The sequence below is a fragment of the Adiantum capillus-veneris genome, chromosome 27 (assembly GCF_014529385.1).
Source record: "Adiantum capillus-veneris isolate H3 chromosome 27, ASM1452938v2, whole genome shotgun sequence".
Classification (NCBI taxonomy): Eukaryota; Viridiplantae; Streptophyta; class Polypodiopsida; order Polypodiales; family Pteridaceae; genus Adiantum; species Adiantum capillus-veneris.
The window spans coordinates 115,721,070-115,738,471 of record NC_140957.1 but is presented as its reverse complement, the minus strand read 5'-3'; the positions used below and the strand labels follow the sequence as shown (position 1 = coordinate 115,738,471).

At 44.3% G+C, this 17,402-nt stretch overlaps 1 protein-coding gene across 3 annotated transcripts in view; it reads right to left on the bottom strand.

Moving 5' to 3' along the window:
* Positions 1–306: 306 nt before the first annotated feature.
* GRV2 (DNAJ heat shock N-terminal domain-containing protein) overlaps positions 307–17,402 on the bottom strand; it is a 72,669-nt gene continuing 55,573 nt past the window's right edge. For all 3 annotated transcript variants that reach the window (XM_086503232.1, XM_086503233.1, XM_086503234.1), the window contains 11 exons: positions 4,349–4,572; positions 3,929–4,273; positions 3,523–3,817; positions 2,970–3,434; positions 2,533–2,878; positions 2,110–2,453; positions 1,538–2,011; positions 1,334–1,458; positions 1,132–1,255; positions 981–1,049; positions 307–814 (listed from right to left, as the gene is read on the bottom strand). In XM_086503232.1, the coding sequence (XP_086359358.1) occupies positions 590–814; positions 981–1,049; positions 1,132–1,255; positions 1,334–1,458; positions 1,538–2,011; positions 2,110–2,453; positions 2,533–2,878; positions 2,970–3,434; positions 3,523–3,817; positions 3,929–4,273; positions 4,349–4,572 (3,036 nt within the window). In that variant the 3' untranslated portion in view covers positions 307–589. The remainder of the gene's footprint in view (positions 815–980; positions 1,050–1,131; positions 1,256–1,333; positions 1,459–1,537; positions 2,012–2,109; positions 2,454–2,532; positions 2,879–2,969; positions 3,435–3,522; positions 3,818–3,928; positions 4,274–4,348; positions 4,573–17,402) is intronic.

Genomic DNA, 17,402 nt, shown 5'->3' with positions numbered 1-17,402 from the left:
AAGTGTTAATTGTCATTAAAATACTGCATTGGAGGGTAAGAAGGCCTTCTACAAATAGATTGCAACCTGATACAATGAACCAAATCAGATTTTGATAAATTCGTGCTTCTTCTACAATGACATTTCTCTTTACATATCTTGAAAAATTATAAGTTTCTTAAGAAACAAACTGGACAATTTTTAACATTGTGGGATGATCTAAAGAGACTTCAAAGATCTACCCAGCAAGTATTGAACTCAAGACCTGGTAGTCAAAAGAGAGAGAGAGAGAGAGAGAGAGAGAGAGGGGGGGGGGGGCACTTGCACTGAAAGAATATAGGGTGGTTTTCTCAAATCCCAAAATCGGGAGAATCTACACATTATTTACAGATACAAAAATGTTTTGCCCGCAGCCTTCAAACGATTTTCTAGTTTGAAGTGCTAAGGCAACTCAACTGCAGTGGGCTACCCAAAACCAGATGGAACACACAAAGTTGGGGCCACCAATTATTACCTTTCTTTTCACAGGGAGCCACTAAAATTACATATTTACAAAATTAATGATACATTTCTCTACAACCTCGCAGTCACAGAGCAGAGATCCCTATTCTTACAAGCTATCAACTTCTTCATCTGACATCTCTGAAGGAACCGGATGGGAATTAGGGCCGTTGGTTACGGTTGAGCGAAGGAGTGCCCGCGGTGTTGGACTGGGAAGCGCATACGTCAAAGCCCCAGACGAGCCTTCTATCAAGCCTGCAACCCCTGCTGCAGCAGACTGGGCATTGGTCGGAAGAAACAAGTCGTGTCTTTGATCCTTGTAAGCACTCCATACCTGCATGCAAATGCCATCAATAAACTCCCAAATTTCTTGAAAACTACAGAAGAAGTCAAATCAGCTCACAAAAATGGCACATAATCAAATTTTAGGGAATTAAGCAGTAATTAGTGCATTAATTAGCAAAAATTAGCTGACAACAAGAAAATCCAAAGTGACATACTTCAGATGCAGTCAAAATATCTTGAACCTTCGTTGAATGAGCACCTTCGCTGGCAAAAGCATGCAAAACCTGAAAAAACCTCAATTAGACAGTGACGAGATTCTAGCAGCTTTCTATGCACACTTGATGGCAAACAGGTAATGATACCGACCTCAACCGCCAAAACTCTGCCCACAGACGCTTCAGACTCATTCCACTTCATTTGCGCGCACAGCCCATTTGTACCACCTGCTCGCCAATCAAGTAGTCCGAGAAGCACCTGCACTAATCCGACCCTGAAAAAACACACAATGCTCATTCGCCTTTTGCTGATAGAAGTTCACAAAAGAAGAACAGAGGGCCATTCTTCATACTTTAAGCCCTGTGCCACTAGAGCATCTCTTGCACGATTCCCTGCAACCACTACCCTTTTTAAAGTCTCCAGAGCAAGCACACTGCCGCCTTGCCATCCAATGGCTTTCATTAACAATGGCACTACCTGTAAATAACATCAGATTAAACCTCAATATTTTAAAACTGGACTTGTATTTAATATTAGAAGTATATTTAGAAGATACCTGAGGAGAGCCCACTCCAGTGGTTGCCATGGCCTCAGCACAAGCAGTGCTCGCAGCCAGCTGGTGTAAGACTCGCAAACAGCTCAATCTTACCCTCTCCTGAGGGGTTTGATTTCCCGATATTCCTCCAGCATCCTCTCCTGTTGAGTTCTCCTCTGGCCCATCTCCAGTGCGTCCTTTTGCTCCTGAAGACATTGTTTCCCTCCTACTTTCGTTGGCTGTTGATGCAACAAGCTTGGGGATATAACCCAAATGGCCCACGTGGTCCGCTAACGTAGGATGCACTCTCAATAGAGAGACAAGGGCTGCTGACAAGAGTAATGGTAGCTCAGGGTCTGTCAGAAGAGGTCCCTTCGCATGAGTTGCTGCCACTGCAGAGACGTACTGATCGAGCAGGCCTTCGAGGAAGCGCTTCGGATTCCGCAAAGGAAACTTTGGATCTTTAAGGAACAGTCTCACATAAACACCCCCAACCTGCAAGGTGAGGATCTTCAATTTTTCATGTGAAGGAAGTAGCTTACCCACTGTCTATTCTTAGTACAATAATAAAAAAAGCCCTCGACGTACGATACCTGTGGTTCATCCCGCATTTCCTGTTGGCCAGACCCTTGTTCAGGGAGATCCCATTCTACAATACTTCCTTTTACTTGCTCGCGATAGAGATTAGAAGCCATGGTGGCCACCTGTGCACTAAGAGACGCTGCCATAGCAGGACTCCAGACTAGCTCAGGCGTTTCCGTTGTCTGTTCAAGGGCTGCAACTACAGCATCTCCTGGCCCATCCCGAATAGCAGAGACAAGTCCATCAGGGAGATACCTAGCAAGAGTTATCGCCACTCTGGGACCATGCATTGGTTGGCCTACGAGCTTCCCCAAAAGAGCAGCAGCAGCAGCTCGTTGCTGAATGGGAACCTGTTCTGTAAAACACATAAGAAGTGTTGAGCAGAGAAAAGAGAAACATGTTCTCACACCACCATAACTAAGCAAGAGTGGCACCTTGCATAGGCAGCAAAAGCTGAAGTATATAAACAAAGCCTCCATGCTTTGCAGTAACCCAAGCAAGTTCTGAAGTACTTGCTAAAGCGGAAAGGACCCTTAAAGCCCCCGGCCTACATATGGGAGAATTGTGTAGTAGCTTAAGTAGAAGAAGTATGCTTGACCGATCAGCAACCATAGCCTCGACACTTGGAGCATGTGTTGTCAATAGAGAGAGAATATTCAAACACAACTGAGGCACCTCTCCACTTGAAGCTTTTGTATCCACAAGGCACTCAAAGAGGGGGATAAGTTGTTCTTTCGAACTAAAAGTTGATGCCAAGCTTGGAGTAGCAGTGAGCAGGTTCTGTAAGCGCAAATTTGTTAGCGTAGGCTTAAGCGGCAGTTATGTTTAATAGATGTTACTACATAACTTCCCAGGTCTGCATTTTACATACCTGAAGTGCTGTCAGCCCAGTTGTAAGATCCCTCAAAACCACCTCTTCATGTGACAACTTTTCAATAGCAAGTTTGCTGGGTGCATCTTCATTCCCCTGCTCTCCCTCTTCAGCATCCTCGACAATATCTGCCTCTGATGATTCCTCAGATGATGACTCCAATTCATCGATTGAATCCAGACCTACTGACAACTTTCCCAAGCTTATCTTTTTCCTTTCCTCCACCAACCTCCAGATAAATTCTAGTAGAGAATCACAGAAGAGCTCAGGCTGGCTGAGCTCATAGTCAGGTTGTTCATTGTAGACACGTAGATAGACTTCACCAACATGTAACTCCTTGGCAAGTGACTTATATTGGAAAGACTGTGCTGCCTTCATTTCGTATGAGCCATCTTGGCATTGAGAGACCCGCTGCTTGTCCACAAACTTTAAAAGTTCGCCCCTTGTTGATGAGTTCCATATAATCTTCATAAAATCAACAACACATTGATCGTTGCAACAAGAAGATAGAGAACCAAGACAAGGTTGTGTCTCAGACATAAACAAAGTTTACCTCCGGCGATTCCAGATTGGCATTAAGATTGCAAAGCAGCTCCTTCAAAAGCTCAGGGGTCAGCATGGAGGCTAGTTTAGGAGTTAGTAGAGCCTTTAAAACATCAAATGCAGTCTCATTATGCGGTGTAGCGTAATCTTCTGTTTGAGTCCCACGTAATCGACTTAGAGCATGCGCTGCAAGATAAGCATGTGTATTTTTGGCAATTTGCACTCTGCTTCCTACTCCATGGGGCTCACTTGATGCATTCTCATCTGCCGTAGAATCGTACTGCAGAAGAAGCGGAAGTAGATACCTAAATTGCCAAAAAAGGAAATGAACCATTAGCCGACTAAGCAATCCCGCTATCATAAAAAACTCAGAAATCGATGCAGAACATGTACACTAAAGAGCAGTGAACACATACCAGAAGATGCCAGCTTTTAGCATGCAATCTTGGAGCTCTTCAGATGCAGCCACATTACCCGTCGTTTGAAGTGCAGCTTCAACTGCTGCAGGAGCATGCTCTAGCTCAGAGCAATGCACAACATCTTCAACAAAGCCAGGACACCGAAGCATTTCTTTCCAAGCACTGTTGAACTTGCTCAAGCCAGCAAATGTTCGCATGACATTCGTCACAATCTTTGCCGCCGGATCTGTACCAGGGGTACTACGCTGGACTATGTACATGCATCTTGAAAGTAAAGTAGCCAATAAAGACACTCCATCATCTCTCACCAGCTCCTCGCCATTCAATGATGAAGATACACACCTGTGTCACAAGAAATTTTACTCACAACTCAAAGCAGATTTGAAAGGAGGCTTGAACACACTCATTCACTCTTACGTTAGCCACACAAGCTCGGACGCTGCAACAAGAAGTGGAGCTCTTTCTGGAGATAGAAAATTGTTGTCGCCTTCATCAACAGTTATGCAGTTAAAGAGCATTGGATATCCGGCATATTTGAAGGGCTCTAAAACATTCCCGTATCTTCTGTACAGAATGCATTGGCCCTTCAATAAAAGCAGTAATCTCCATGGCTGAGGACCCTGAAGACCCTGTAAGGTAGCCTGAAAATAAAGCAGCTCTGTCAAGCTCAGTGCCACAATGTGTGATAGTAGATCCTTAGCCAAGCCTTGCACCAAGAAACACATCAAGAAAAAGCAACAGACTTTTTCTGAAAAAAAGGAAGCTAATATTAGCAGCACCCAGTTGAGCGCAAAAGGAACTGTCAAACAAAAGTAGGCTCAGGGGCTACATTCCTTCCTCTTTTGCCCATTCATGAAACATTTAGAAACCTCTGGCTGAAACTCATTGCCATCTGTCATCACAAACAGCACATTACCTCCATGACAACTACCAATCAAACTGTTGAATGCAACTAGATAGTAGTATAAGACCCTATGACATTGAATTCGAAGGAAGCTATGCGAGAGTTGTGCGCCTTTCTACAATAGAAAAGAACATTGTACTGAGTCAATCGAGATCACTCCAAGGGACATCAATTTGGATTGCAGATGAATTGAACACCACTACAATTTATAAGCAGGCAATCCAGGAAGTGATAAATAACAGCAACACATGAAGTCAATAATTCAGTTGAGAGTTCTACATTACAACTTATTGTGCTTCATAGTCCTAGCATATCTCGGCCCTCAATTTACTTTTTGCTGTTTTATGTTTCGCTGATCCGGAGTTCAATGTAACTGAACAGTTGCATCAGTAGATCGTTTCACGCTCTTTAAGGACATAATTATGATCCCATCCACCTCTCTGTCTCTTTTCTTTTTTTGAGCAAAAAGTGGGGCTTGTGACCCTTTGCATGTTAGGTGCAGTGGAATGATTGTTTGCGCTTTGCTCAAGATGAGTGCTCCAAATTGTGCTCAAGGTTCCTTTTAGTTCTTATGGAAGGGAGAGCCTTCCGTTCTTAATGGAAAATGCTATGATCACAAACAAAGTGAATGGACACTGTGCATTGCAAGTGTATGAGACTGAGAGATAGCGAGAAGAGAGATACGACACCAGAGACGTTGTAAAACCCTCCTCCGAAGGCCCCACTCTCGTCGGCGAGAGTGGTCTACTTATTGATTACACAAAGTGGTACAATGACGATGCAATGGACTGATGCAACCTAGGACTATGTCGGTGACGACGACAGGGATGACGACGACGACTTTAGGCTGAAATCTGTGGTCTTCTATCTGCTGAAAATCTGGGACTGATTTCGATGGCTGAAAATGACTGTTTTGGCTGCATTTTGAGGGCTGAAAAGGGTGGATCTCTTGCAATCACTAGGGCTGAATCTGCTGTTGTCTTTAAGGCTGAAAACGCTGCTGCAAATTCTCCGCTAAAGGCTGAAAATGAAAAACGCTGGCAGATCTGGTAAGCGCTAGCAAAAACGCTAGGCAACTGGGAAGTGCTGGCGATGACTGCAACTGGAAAACGCCAGGGGTCATGGGGAGGTGCTAGCGATATCCAAAAAACGCTAGGGCTGAGTGTGGGCGATGAGGGAAAACCAAAAACGCCGAGGGGTGCTGAGGGGTTCTTGCTGAAAAGATCCCTGTTGAGCGGGGAGCTCCTGCTGCTTCTTCTGCCATTTAGTGCTAACTTGGGTTTGCTTATATACAAACTTAGCAAAATTGCCCTACCTACTTTTGTTGGAAAGTCACTTAAAAATAATAAGTGAAAAATGTCAAAAATAGGGAAACTAGGCTAAATGCACTCGAAAATTCCCCTAACTGATTCTAACGGATTCTGATGGGAATACTGATGATCATGCTGTGTACAACCAGAGGATATGCATCTATGCTAAGTGACTAGGCATGCACGGTCTAAGAATAGACTCACAAAAAGTGCCAAATCACTTCTAATCTAGACTTGACTGGACTGACTGAACCCTGATCATGCTGTAGCTTGTCCACGGACACATAGGGTTGGATGTGTCACGTAACATTGCATTACTTAAACTCAACCACAGGTTCTTATACAAGCGATATGCAAATAATCCTGAAAGATAAACAATACTTATGATCGTGGGTATGTCCACTTTCATGGTAGGCCAATAAAGTACGTCTCTACTCCTCGAAGAGTAGGTTGAATGCCTCTATGCCCCGCATAGGGAGGAGCATGGGATTCATACATGACTTTCTCACGAAGGGAGTGGGTAACACATAGCCTATTGCCATGGAGAAGATAACCATCCTGCAAGGTGAATGGTTCCTCTTTCTTCCCCAAAGTAAGGGCTGACATTATGTCTTTAAAGTCAGGGTTAGTAGCATACTCATCTATCATAGAAGATAGATCATTGTGAGTTGCTATTGACACAGCATTAACTTTTGGTCGTCGTGAAAGTGCATCAACCACTTGATTGTGCTTACCAGCAATGTGAGCAACGTGGAAATTAAATTGCGAAAGAAAATTTGCCCACCTCATTTGTTTGTCGGAAAGCTTTGTTTGCATCATAAAGTATTTGAGACTTTGATGGTCTGTTCGTAAAATGAATAGAGTCCCCAGTAGATAGTGCTTCCATGTGCCTAGGGCATGTAGAACAGCTAACAGCTCTTTCTCATAAATGCCTAAGACCCGTTCATCTGTGTTGAGCCTTCGGCTCTCATATGCTATGGCATGCCCTTCTTGAAGTAAGACTGCTCCAAGGCAATCACCACAAGCATCACATTGGACCTCAAATGGCTTTGAGAGATCCGGAAGCATAAGGACTGGTTGGGAGGTAAGCTTCTCTTTGAGCTTGTCAAAAGCACTTCGCTCCTTAGCAGTCCATGAATACTTAACGTTTTTCTTTGTTAAGTCGTGTAATGGTCCTGCTATTTGAGAGAATTTTGCTATAAAGAGTCTATAGTATACACACATACCAATAAAGCTTCTTAGCTCATGTAGATTCCTTGGATCAGGCCATGCTTTTATTACCTCCAACTTTGATGGATCCATATGGATACCATCTTGAGAGATAATATGACCCAAGTATTGAATCTCTTGAAGGAAAAATTCTCTTTTCTTTTGATTGAGAAAAAACTTATTCTCCCTTAATGCTTGAAAAATCACTTGGAGATGTTGTTTGTGTTCCTCCAAGGAATTGGAGTAGATGATGATATCATCAAAGAACACTCCAGTGAATTTGCGGTAGGGTTTAAAAATTTTCTCCATCAATCAATTGAATGTAGCTTGTGCATTAGTCAAGCCAAAAGGCATGACTAGATATTCATAAAGGCCAAACGTTGTACGAAACGCGGTCTTTAGGATGTCTTCATTCACTATCCTTATTTGATGGTAGCCACTTTTAAGGTCAATCCTACTGAAGTAGGTAGAGCCTTGTAGCTTATCAAACAGATCTTCTATCCGAGGTACGGGAATCTGTTTTTTAAAATGATATGGTTTAGTGCGCAATAGTCCACACACATGCGGTATGTACCATCTTTCTTTTGCACTTAAAGGACTAGACAACAAAAGGGAGAGGAGCTAGGCCTCACCATCCCTTTGTCTACCAATTCTTGTACTTGTCTCATGATCTCCTCTTGTTAAGCTTGTGAAACTTGATAGGGAGGTTTGTTAGGCGGTGAGCTCCCTGATAGGAGCTCAATTCCATAGTCATCATCCCCTCGTTTTGGAGGTAAGTCCATAGGGATATCATCGATGAACACATCTTGGAATCCATTTAGAAAGTTAGACAAGTCTAACTCTTCTTGATTCCTACCATTCACCTTTGATGAAACATTAGGACCTTTTAGGGACCCTTTGACAAAAATCATGTATGCAGAAACTGAGCTTTTCATTAATGTATCAAGGGCGAGAGGATTTACAAGTGGTATAGTACGACCGAACTCATAAGCATCTATATACATATTCTTTCCCCTGTAGGTGAAGTAGATTCTCTTTTCAGGGAACTTCATGTTGGCAGCCATGCGGTTGAACCATGGTACCCCTAGGATAGCATCCTCATGTTGGAGAGGAGAGATAAAGAAGCCTTCTTTGTCGACATAGCTTTGGACATGAAGCCTCAACTTCCCAATCAAGGGAGTAATGGAGGCTTGTTGTCCCTTGAAAGTGGCATCGGCAGTTACAGCATCTCCCATCTCAAAAGCTTGAATGCCCAACTTGGTGGCCAACTCCATTGATATGAAGTTGTGAGTAGAACCAGGGTCAAACAAGATGAAGGCATCATGCTCCCTTACCTTACCCCAAGCATAGGAGAGAGGTGACCCTTTGCAATGAGCATCCTCTTTTGGAGCTTCGATAGTGGAAGCTCTAGGAGTCTCATTTCTTTTGGGGCAAGAACGATAACCATGTCCTTGCTCTCCACACTTAAAACATTTGTGATCCTTGCGAAAAGTTTAACTCTTCAGAAGAGAGTTTATTTTTACCTTTGTAAACTCCTTTCTCCTTGGACCGATTGTTGTTGTTGTTGGAATGGCCTTGGGAAAAATTTTGGGCATTAATTTTTCCCTTTGCATCACTTTTATCTTTATTTTCCATGGGCTTGACATTCCATCTAACCCCTTGTTGGAAATTAATGCGTGAAGCAACCATGGTATGGTGGATTACTTCGCTGATAGAACCAGGCCGTTGAGAGTTGACATACTCGGCCATCTCTTCCGGTAATCATTCACAGAATTGTTGCTTTTGCTCAGTAAAGTCTATCTTTTGAAAGACAGTAGCCTTGAGATGTAAATCCCAAAACTTGTCCACATATTTGTGGATAGACTCATGAGCGGAGGCCTCAAACTCCGCCATTCGGTGAGCACTTTGTCCTTTGCATCGCTTGCAAGGAATTGCTTCATGATGGAAACTCATAGAGTTTTCCATGTCTTTGGGGCTTCGCCATTGCCACAAAGGCTAGCCCACCAGTGACGAACCGATTTTTGGAAGTGCATAGCTACATGGCGTAGCTTGGAGGACTTTGTGAAGCCCTCGTCTCCAAAGGCCGCATCAAATTGTTGGATGAAGGCCAATACTTTGTCAGTAGCACCAAAGGTGCCATCATAGGTGAGAAAAGAGATACTCTTTCCTCCCTCTTTGAACTTCTTGAGCTTTTGTGACCTTCGTCATGCAGGGTAAGATTTGTGATGTCCTCCCCTCTTATATTCTCTAGGAGAATAGCCATAGCTTTCATCAATAGAGGAGGAAGGTGAAGAAGAAGGAGAAGAGGGTGACCTCTTTCTTACCCTTTTCTTCCTTGGTTTCCTCTCTTTCCTTTTTGAGTGACGAGGAGAGGGACTACGGGTTAACCGTTTCCTTTTGGGAGGAGTTGGCGATCGTTTAGTCCGCCTTCTTCGTGGAGCCACATCTTCGGAGGAATTTAGGGATTCATTGCTTTCTTGATCTTTGGATTCCTCCTCTCGTATGGGAGAGAGTCTTCTTTTGGGGGTCTCATCAAGAGGCCTCGTAAGCTATCTCTCCTCTTGGAGCCGAAAGGAAATCCCATAAGCACGAAGTTGTTGACTAACTTCGGTTTGCAAAGCGGGGTTGCCTATAGCTTGTTGCAACCTAGTGACAAGATAATTAACAAACATGGAGGCATCATCATTGGCACCTTCATGTGCAAAATCAAAGTTATCAATGTTCATTCTACTCTCTTGGTTATTGTCAGCCATGTTAATTAAACTTATGAGTTTACTTAGTGTATGCTTTGGCAATTCAAAACCTTAGTTGCTACTCCTCTTAGCCTTTGAAAATAGGCACTTAAGTATTTACACCCATGGCTCGAATTGATTAATTATAGAGAGTAGTGGAGTGAATCTAACATAGTGAAGTTGCCGAGGGATAGCTCCTTTCAGACTTCTTATGGTTCAATAATAGTAAAGCCGTAAGCAAGTCTAAAAAGACTCCATTATTAAGACCAAAGCTCCCGAGGTGTGCACCATATCCCAAATAGTGGGCTCAACAAAACCGATAATAGATCCCAGTCCCACTTACCCTAATATAATTAACAAAAACAACCATTAATAGACTACTTAAGGACCTCTCTTCTTAAGCAAAAAAAGAGAAACCAAATGCTCTAATACCAATGTAAGCCTATGAACTTTGAGAGTAGCGGAATTAGGAAATTAGGTGAAGCACTTTTGTGATATTACTTTGTGAACATAGCGGGTGAACTTAATTGATGGTAGCAACATAAACATGGTACTTAGTTAACTTGGCATGAACAATACTTTTGCAAGAGAGAGAGAGAGAGTTTAGAGAACATGACAATAGTTGAGGACCGGATTCATACGGAGCCGGTCCCCCCCTCCAATAGGCATTTGTATTATAGTTTCCCATCAAAAGAGACTTGGTTCAATACAATCTTTGTGTTCCTTGTGACCTAGGTGATGCAAAAAAGATGGAAAGCTTCATGCATCACAAGCATAACATAAATTTGTAGAAAGCATTGACTATCCCAAGCCTCAGTCCCAAGGCCTCAAACACCTTCGAAGATGGAGAGAGCTAGCGAGGAATGAGGATAGGGAAGAGGAAGAAGAAACATTCCATAGGAGAAAGAAATAGTTCCTCACTTATCATTACTCTTCTTGCTAGCATACATAATAGCATAGTAATGAGGTCACCAAGAAAGGGAAGCCGAAAAATGGATTGAGGTCACCAAGAAAGGGAAGCTTCTTGTACACCCACTCTTATTAACATGACCCTCGAAGAGGAACAAAGGAGGAGGATGCGGGCTCTACATGTGAGGGTAAACGGCCTCAAGGACATAAACAATGTGGAAAAAGAGGTCACAATCCTCACATCCATGGTGAGGGTGAACAAGCCTTCACACACAAAGGCATGGAGAGTGGGCATGAAGAGTGATGGCCCGGGAGAATCTTCAAAGGAGAGAGCTCTCATACCACGCTTCCCCTCCTTGGAAGAGAAGAAGAAATTCCTGAAAAAGAGGCCTACTCTCAAGAAGACCGATATTTTCCTCGGTGATGATCTCATGCTCTCAAAGCTTGCGCATATGAGACAAGTAATGCCACAGATCACAGCGGCAAGGAGGAAGGGAAAGACTGCCTTTTACAGAGATGGTCGGGTGGTGATTGTAGAGCGGCACTCTACATGACGGTGTGAGACCTATGGGACCACACTGAAGATGGCTACTTGGAATTGTAATGGATCTATGAGGTTGGACGTTGGTGCCTTTGAGGAAAGTTTCAGAGATAGGGACATCGTTTTCATCTCAGAGACTCATTAGGCCCCTAGACAGCTTATGCCACATGTGGTGGGATACACATGGGAGACAACCCACAGGACAGTCGCGAGATCTGAGCATGGAAGTAGAGGTTTAGGAGTAGTAGCAGTGCTATTTAGGGAGGAGTTACAGCCACTACTACATATTGTACGGAGAGATGATGATGCTAGATACATGTGGGTGAGGCTAAGAGCTGACACAGGCTGATTTCTATACATTGCCATAGGTTACTCCCCCCCCCCCCCCCCCCCCCCCCGTACGTCAGTATATGCTGTACCCAGAGGACAGTCGCCTTTCTCTATACTAGATGATGATATATGGGAGTTTTCTAGGGATGGTGGTATCATCCTCCTAGGAGACTTCAATGCCCGAACGGTAACTCTCAGACAGTCTTCAACAACACTTCAAATGAGATGCTTAGAGAGCTGGATGTGGGTGACTTGGGGCTTGACAGATGCTCTCATGACAAAGAGCAAACGGAGTATGGGAGATACCTCATGGCGATGACGACCACACATGGGTTAGCCATACTTAATGGCTTACAGCGATTTCTTGGAACAGCCGGTTTCACATGCTTTCCACACAGACACGGGGCGAGTACAGTGGACTATGTTATGGCACAGCCGAGCTTTATTCCTTTTGACATTGTCTGTTTCATTTCAATATAGTACAGCCCAGACATCAGGAGGCAGGTCACAAACCCGTTATACATTTGCACCAGAGACTGACTCGGTTTATACAAAAGAGATCTATAGACGTCTATGCGCATCTGGTCCTAGCCTCTCAGCGGAGGAGTGCACCACTTTAATGATTGAGACACTGCATGGTGCAGCATCAGAGGCATACCCACACACTCAGCTGGGTTAGAGATTTTGGGAGCATGCCACAGAATAGTTGGTATGATGAGAAGCGCAGAGAGATGAGAGCCCAGCTCCAAAGAGATCTTCTTTTAGGAGTCATTACTTACAGACAGTCTCGGATTGCTCTCGGTGCCTTGTGCGACGGAAGAAACAAGCTTACTTGACCAGATGGAGCGAGGCTTGTATCAGTGGTTCTTGAGTAGAGACTCATGAGAGGCATGGACATTCTTTCATAAGCATTCCCCTCCCCCAGTGATTACTTCTCCTCATGTGTGGGGCCAGTATGCAACATCGTTATATACAATTCCTGGACAGAATCCCCTTCCAGATCCTACAGAGCCGTGCCCACCTACCAGCACCTTCTTTATCACTGAGATGGTAAAGAGATCCATTGACAAGATGAGGACCAACAGGGCATATGATCATGATGGTCTAGTAGCAAAGCACTTTATACATGCTAGAGATATGCTGGTACAAGTTCTTGCAGTGTTGTTTAATCGTGCCATGTGTGAGAGGTTACCTGAGACTTGGAGGTTGTCTACTATTGTGCCTATCTTCAAGGCAGGTGATCCTACAGAGCCTGGGAATTACCGCACTATTATGGTTGGGCACATATTGAGCAGCAGTTAGTAATTGGGCAAAGGGTGAGGGTGTACAGGCAAAGGGCTAGGCCGGTTTTAGGAGGGGTTTCTCCACTCTTGATCATATTCTGACACTCAGAGCCATCATTAAGGAGGGAAGGTCACACGGGAGACGGATTTTTTGTAGCTTTGTGGATTTCCGCAAAGCATTTGACATGGTATCGAGAGCTCGATTGATGCGTAGACTGCAGGAGATGGATTTATTGTAGCTTTGTGGATTTTGGCAAAGCATTTGACATGGTACCGAGAGCTCGATTGATACGCAGACTGCAAGAGATGGGGGTGCCCATTGTGTTGATTTGGGGGATTATGGCTCTATACAAATCAATAATGGGACATGTACGCACCCCGGAGGGGATATCTGGTTCAGTTCACTCCACCATTGGGGTGAAACAAGGTTGCCCATTGTCTCCTACTCTATTTGGTATGTATGTTGAGGTGTTTGATTAAATTGACAGAGAGGGTGATAGAGGTGCCCAGCTTGCAGGGACGTGGATCCCATTGTTGTTATATGCTGATGATATTGTGTTGATCTCTAACTCACCAGAGGGTATGCAGCAACCGTTGGATGCATTCCACAGTTTTGCAGAGGATAGTGGATTGTCTGTAAACCTTGGTAAACGTAAAACCAAGGTTATGGTGTTTGCACCTCAGTGGATCAGGAGATCAGCACCGACTTTCACATATGGTCACGAGATTGTAGAGTATACAGATGCATACACTTACCTTGGCGTTGTCTTCACTGGACCGAGGTTTTCTTTAGGGAGAACAGCAGAGACTAGACTAACTAGAGCTTATGCAGCCTTGGGATGCTTGGAGAGGATGTGTTCGCAGGTTCAGTTCCAGGAATCTCGGACAAAGTTATGGCTCTTTGATACTTTAGTAGCCTCAGCTATGTTGTATGGGGTGCAGATATGGGGACCTTCTGTAGGCTAGGATGGTTGGAGAGGTATGGAGAGGCCCTTGGTATCTATGATCTCTCGACTGATCAGAGCCAAGGCCTCCGTACCCCACACTATCATTCGAGCAGAGCTAGCTGCCTCTCCTATGGAGATTGAGGCGCTTACCAGATCAATCTCCTTGGTGCACAGCTTGTGGGATACTACTAGAGACAAATATGCTAGATCAGCCCTTGAGTCTTCCAGACAGTTAGCTCTTCAAGGGGACACTTCATGCTGGTATGCACAGATGACATCATGGTTTCAAATGCATGGCTTCACCATGGACAGGCTGCCCCCTTTCCAGTACTCTCTTCAAACACCCTCGATGTCTCCTAGGAGTTGGGCACGAAGATGGCTTTCTATAGAGAGCATCTTCTCCACCTCACAAGAGATGGGTTTGTGATTCGACCCAGCTACATGGACATACATATGTCTCACGGTTTGCAGTGTGCCATTGGTCAGATACGCACATCCTCACATCAGCTGGAGATTGAAACTGGTAGATTCAGAGGGATACCAGCAGACAACACGATATGTCGCTTATGCCACCTAGAGCCAGAGACAAAGCTACATTACATATGTCATTGCACAGTGTACTAAGAGATTCGGGGCCGTTTCCACTGCTTATTTAGAGAGGGTTTCGGTCCTTTCTCTAGGGTCATGAGTTATGAGGATTAGAGATGTCTTGGGCTATATCTACTTCAGTTACACAGATATAGAGACTGGGGAGAGCTAGAGAGGGACAGTCCCAGAGACGGATTACAGATTTCTTTTCACTAGATATGGGACAACCAGAGGAGCAGCCATTACGGCAGAGCTCGGCCCACACTCATTCTACCAATACCGGCACTCTCATCGACCGAGCACTGGAGCTACAGACGGCCACGATTGAGGAGAGGGGCTACACAGCATCGACGGAGACTACAGTAGAGGATTCGGCCATACTCTCTCGACATCCAAAGTGCATATGAGGATGGATTCTTCTAGTAGTATTAGTATTTTTGTTCTAGTTCTTTTGTACCCACACATGGTATTAGATTCACTATTTTGTAACAGATTGGTCTCGTAGTATTAGTATTTTTGTTCTAGTTCTTTTGTACCCACACATGGTATTAGATTCACTATTTTGTAACAGATTGGTCTCATTTGGCCTCTTGAAGATGACATTTCATCTCTCTCTCTCTCTCTCTCTCTCTCTCTCTCTCTCTCTCTCTCTCTCTCTCTCTCTCTCTCTCTCTCTCTCTCTCTCTCTCTCTCTCTCTAACCTTTCTATCACTCAAGTGTGGTAGATTGGTTATTCCATTTCCCTCTTGAATAACATGTCTTGAGTTCAACTCTCCTCCTCGGGTAGATCTTTAAGGTCTCTTGGGATAGTTTCCTACGACGTTAAAATTCCCTTCTTCCCGGGTGTGTGTGTGCGCGCTAATAAAAAGAAGAAAATGGTAATAACCTTTCTATCACCCAAGTGTAGTAGATTGGTTATGCCATTTCCCTCTTGAATAACAAGTCTTGAGTTCAACTCTCCGTGTTGGCGGATAGATCTTTAAATTCTCTTGGGATAGTTTCCTACGACGTTAAAATTCTCTTCTTCCCGGGTGTGTGTGTGTGTGTGTGTGTGTGTGTGTGTGTGTGTGTGTGTGTGGGTGGGTGTGCTTATAAAAAGAAGAAAATGGTTATGCCATTTCCCTCTTGAATAACAAGTCTCGAGTTCAACTCCTCGTCGGCTAGATCTTTAAGGTCTCTTGGGATAGTTTCCTACGACGTTAAAACTCTCTTCTTTTTCTATCACCAAGTGTGGTAGATTGGTTATGCCATTTCCCTCTTGAATAACAGGTCTTGAGTTCAACTCTCCTCGTCGGACAGATCTTTAAAGTCTCTTGGGATAGTTTCCTACGACGTTAAATTCTCTTCTTCTTCTCTCTCTCTCTCTCTCTCTCTCTCTCTCTCTCTCTCTCTCTCTCTCTCTCTCTCTCTCTCTCTCTCTCTCTCTCTCTCTCTCGTAACTCCTCGTCGGATAGATCTTTTAAGATCTCTTGGGATAGTTTCCTACAACGTTAAAATACTCTTCTTCTCGGGGGGGGGGGGGCGCGCACGCACGCGCTAATAAACAGAGGAAAATGGTATAACCCTCTTATCACCCAAGTATGGTAGATTGGTTATGCCATTCCCTCTTGAATAACATGTCAAGTTCAACTTTTGTCACGTGACACATCCAACCCTATGTGTCCGTGGACAAGCTACACCATGACCAGGGTTCAGTTCAGTCAAGTCAGTCTAGAATAGGAAGTGATCTGCACTTTTGTGAGTCTATTCGCAGACCGTGCATGTCCAAACACTTAGATTAGATGCATATCCTCTGGTTGCACACAGCATGACCATCAGATTCCAGTCAAATCCCATTAGTAGCATTTTTACAGTGCATAGGCCTATTTTCCCTATTTTTGACATTTTTCACTTATTATTTTTAAGTGACTTTTGTTGGAAAGTAGGTAGGGCAATTTTGCGAAGATAATATATAAGCAAACCATGGTTAGCACTTTCTGGCAGAAGAGGCAGCAGGAGCACTCGCTCAACAGGTAACTTCTCAGCAGAACCCAAGAGGCCTAGCGTTTTCTGCATCAGCAGGACAACCCTAGCGTTTTTCATCTACAAGACCATTGGTGATTTGTGCACAGCTAATCAGTCTAGCGTTTTGCATTTGCAGGACATCCGGCGACAGCAGAGGACAATTTCAGCCCTAGAGTTTTTGGTTTGCATCACAACCTCAGCGTTTTTGCAGATCATCGCGACGGAACATCAAGAACAACCAGCGTTTTCAGTTTTCAGCCCTTAGACACCGCAGATCAAGTCCCGAACCTCGCAGATCTCACCTTCCCGCAGCAGTTCCTCGCCGCACGGTCAGTTTCCGCAAGGTTTACGGTTTTAGCCCAGAAAACGCAGATTTCAGCATCTGCGTTTTCAGCGCGTCGTCGTCACATCGTCGCCATCGACATCGTCACCGACATAGAGTCAGAGTTCAGCAGATAAAGATTTGCAGATTTCAGCCCTTAGCATTCTCAGATTTCAGCCCATCTCGTCGCCGTCCTCATCATCGACGACATCGTCGGCAAGTCAAAGCATTGTACAGATTTGTGCAATCATAAGTAGACCGCTCTCGCCATAGAGAGTGGGGCCTTCGGAGGAGGGTTTGACAACATTCTGGTGTCGTATTCTTCTCTCTCTATCTCTCAGTCTCAGTACCTTCACTCACAGTGTCTATTCACTTTGTTTGTGTCCATTGCA